Source organism: Ceratosolen solmsi, unplaced genomic scaffold, assembly GCF_000503995.2.
Source record: "Ceratosolen solmsi marchali unplaced genomic scaffold, CerSol_1.0 scaffold10, whole genome shotgun sequence".
NCBI lineage: Eukaryota > Metazoa > Arthropoda > Insecta > Hymenoptera > Agaonidae > Ceratosolen > Ceratosolen solmsi.
In genome coordinates this window covers 4,801,362-4,804,415 of record NW_011948412.1, presented here as the reverse complement: position 1 = coordinate 4,804,415, position 3,054 = coordinate 4,801,362, and the positions used below count along the sequence as shown (strand labels likewise).

The 3,054-nt window shown below is 31.0% G+C and overlaps 1 protein-coding gene across 1 annotated transcript in view; it reads right to left on the bottom strand.

Annotated features, from left to right (window-relative positions):
• Nha1 (Na[+]/H[+] hydrogen antiporter 1) overlaps positions 1-3,054 on the bottom strand; it is a 19,218-nt gene that overhangs the window by 1,910 nt on the left and 14,254 nt on the right. Inside the window, 2 exon segments of the mRNA XM_011506681.1 lie at positions 1,055-1,255; positions 2,938-3,054. The exon segment at positions 2,938-3,054 is cut by the window's right edge and continues 17 nt beyond it. Of these exon segments, the coding sequence (XP_011504983.1) occupies positions 1,055-1,255; positions 2,938-3,054 (318 nt within the window).

The following is a 3,054-nucleotide window of genomic DNA, read 5'->3' as shown; positions in this document are numbered from 1 at the left end:
TTTGCCATTTGGTTTTAGACGTTACTCGGGCTAAATAATGAAAAACGAGGCACGAATTGTCAAAAGATAGCGCCCTTATTGATAATTATCATCAACGAACGAAATAAATCAGATTTTAAACTAAATAACACAGCGCATGCATATTTTTGACGATAAAAATAAATGAATAAAAATTACGCATTGCTTAAAAATAATACGAATTCGATCAAGATTAGTCTGCTCTTTAAATTTAAATTGATAAATTTTCAGAAAGCATTATCAAGAGATATTTCACTAATCAACCTGCATATATAATAAATCACGAAACTTCTATAAGCTTGAATACTCGTAGGCATTGTTCATACAATTACATCTTAAGTATCTGAAGATATAATCGTCTCTTTTACGAAGCTTTTATAAAACGTCACTTATCGCGCGTATTTAATTGATACACAAGCATTTAATAAGTGTAAAATAGAGATAAGAGTCAAAATATACAACGAAGAATTTGTATAATCCGTGCATAAATTAGCTAAAAATTCATAATGATAATATTTTAAGAGAATGGTAATTATACGATAGAATTTCTAAATTATTGACTATGCAATACTCTCCTGAGTAAATGAGGATTACATTTGTAGAAGAACGGACCCTGATAATGTAAATCTACAATTTTTCACCAAGAAGGAAGCAAATAAGCTTGGCAAAGATTTTGCAATTTAGCATCAATTAGATAACGTAAACGTAAAGGTAACGAAATCTATAAAGTAAGTCATAGTCATATTTTTTTTTTTTTTTTTTTTTTTTTTTTTTTTTTTTATGACGAATTTTCAACGATTCTTGGATAGCCATAAAGCAACGTACTTGCCTATGGATATGAAAATCCATAAAGCAAGCATATTACTCTTTCCAATAAAGACAGGTGACGGCATCTTAAAATTCTTAATAATCTAATATTCAAATTATAGCATAAATATAAATAAGAAACAAATTTGTAAATTAGAGAGCGAAAACATGACAAGTTGACAAATTCATAAGACGAATGTAATTAATTTAATCAGAGTCATAAGCTTACGTCGCCTTTTTCTGGTACGTATCTGGATAGAGCTCCCCAAATTACTCCAAATCCAATTCCACCAATGATTGCGATTGGCCCTTGTAGTATTTGATACCATAATGCATCGTGAGAAAACATAACGCTTTGAATAATTCCATAAATGGCGACCGAGGCAGCATCATCAATTCCAGCAACCGCTATAATCAGCGTTGGAATTCCCTGAAAAATAAAAGATCTTGATATTATGGGATTCTGACGAGATTAAAAACGATAAATGCGATTTAAGAATTTTTCATAATTATAATAAAACAACATTCCTAACGAATTTTACAATTGACAAATTCAACAAAGCCGTCGGCTATTGTTATTTCTAATATTCTTTACGTTACTTTTTTCAACAATTCGGTTTCCATGTGTAAATAACGTATTAGCGGATAGCTAGTTTGTATATATATATATATATATATATATATAAAATAATAATAATAACCCCATCAAATCAAACGAAAAGTACGGATAGATAATAGAATAATTGCAGTCGGTAAGAGAAAAATAACTTGCTCTTTCGGCATTTCTGAATTTTCAAGTGATCCATACAGATTAATAGTTTGCAAGCAACTCACATGGAAAACCTCCCAATTAAGTGCAATTTCGCACACCCAAGTCAAGTTCAGTGCTATGTAGTACGAAATTTCAATAGACGGGCAACTCAGGTGAATGAAATTATACTGAATTTAGAGTTATTTTCACAAAGATATCTTCCCAATAAATAATAACTCTCGTTAAATATCTTTCAAAAATCCAAGAAGTTGGCGAACAATTTGTAATATAAGGCCTTGTAATACACAAAATTAAAAGTAATAGAATTTATCGGATTAACATTGAAGTATTTTATTAAAAATTTTATAATAATTATAATCATGAAAAGCTCTTAAGGGAAATGCGTACGTGCACGCATGCAAAGATAATTAAAAATTCCATAATAAATGGAATAATAAATATATTTTCTTTTAACATTTCATCAATTTGTACAGGAATAGTAACGTTAAATAATCAAGTTAAACGTCGCATAGTTTCAAACGCGGTGCCTTAGCGAAGATAAAGTTACAAAAGCTTTGTTAAAAAAAAAAAAAGAAAAAAAAAGAGGAAGAAAAAAAAATTTCCTTGTTGCATCACAAATATTAAGCGTAATTTTTCAAGAGTATACATGCTTAAAAAATTTGCATATATTTTATGAAACAATGCTTGTGTAGAATTTCATTTAAGATTCTTATTTAAGAGCTTATTCCATGTCGATAAAACCAAAAAAAAAAAAAAAAACAAACAAACAAACAAACAAACAAACAAACAAAAAACAAAAAAGGATATAATTTTAAATATGTATTTATTCATTTATCGCGTTTTAGCATTTCTTTCGTGAGATATATATTGCCAGAAAAATCTGGCATAATAAAATAAAATTTTGAAATAATTAACGGCTTAAAAACGACAGAGTCTACATTGTAAAAGGCATTGTACATTTATTAATGTTAATAATGGTAGATACTTGAGTGCGCGCTTGTCATAAGCTTAAATGCTTTTATTATTTGAAGAGATAAGATGTGAAAAATGGCTTTCGCAAGTCTACTTGAATTTAATGGTATAGGAATCTAGTAAAACGAAATATAAATCATTGTTCATACCGAACCCATTAAAAAAGTCTTACATCCGCAAATGCACTTGTTTGCGAAGCGAATGATTTGGCATCGTTACGGGATGAAGCATAGCATTGCTTGAAAATTTGAGAATAAGCACGAAGGAAGAAGGGTCTCGCGCTTGGGGGTGGGGGTCACGGTCACCAGCGCTACCGTTTTTACATTTATATAATTCGTTACGCATTGTTTAGCGGAGCGAATGCACACCTTGGCAACTCCGTAGCCCTTCCCACGTAGCCTGAAGAGGCAGGGGACGACGACAGCCGGTGATACCGCGGCGATGATGCTACCGAGCAGGAAGCCCCATAACCAAGGTAAGCTCAG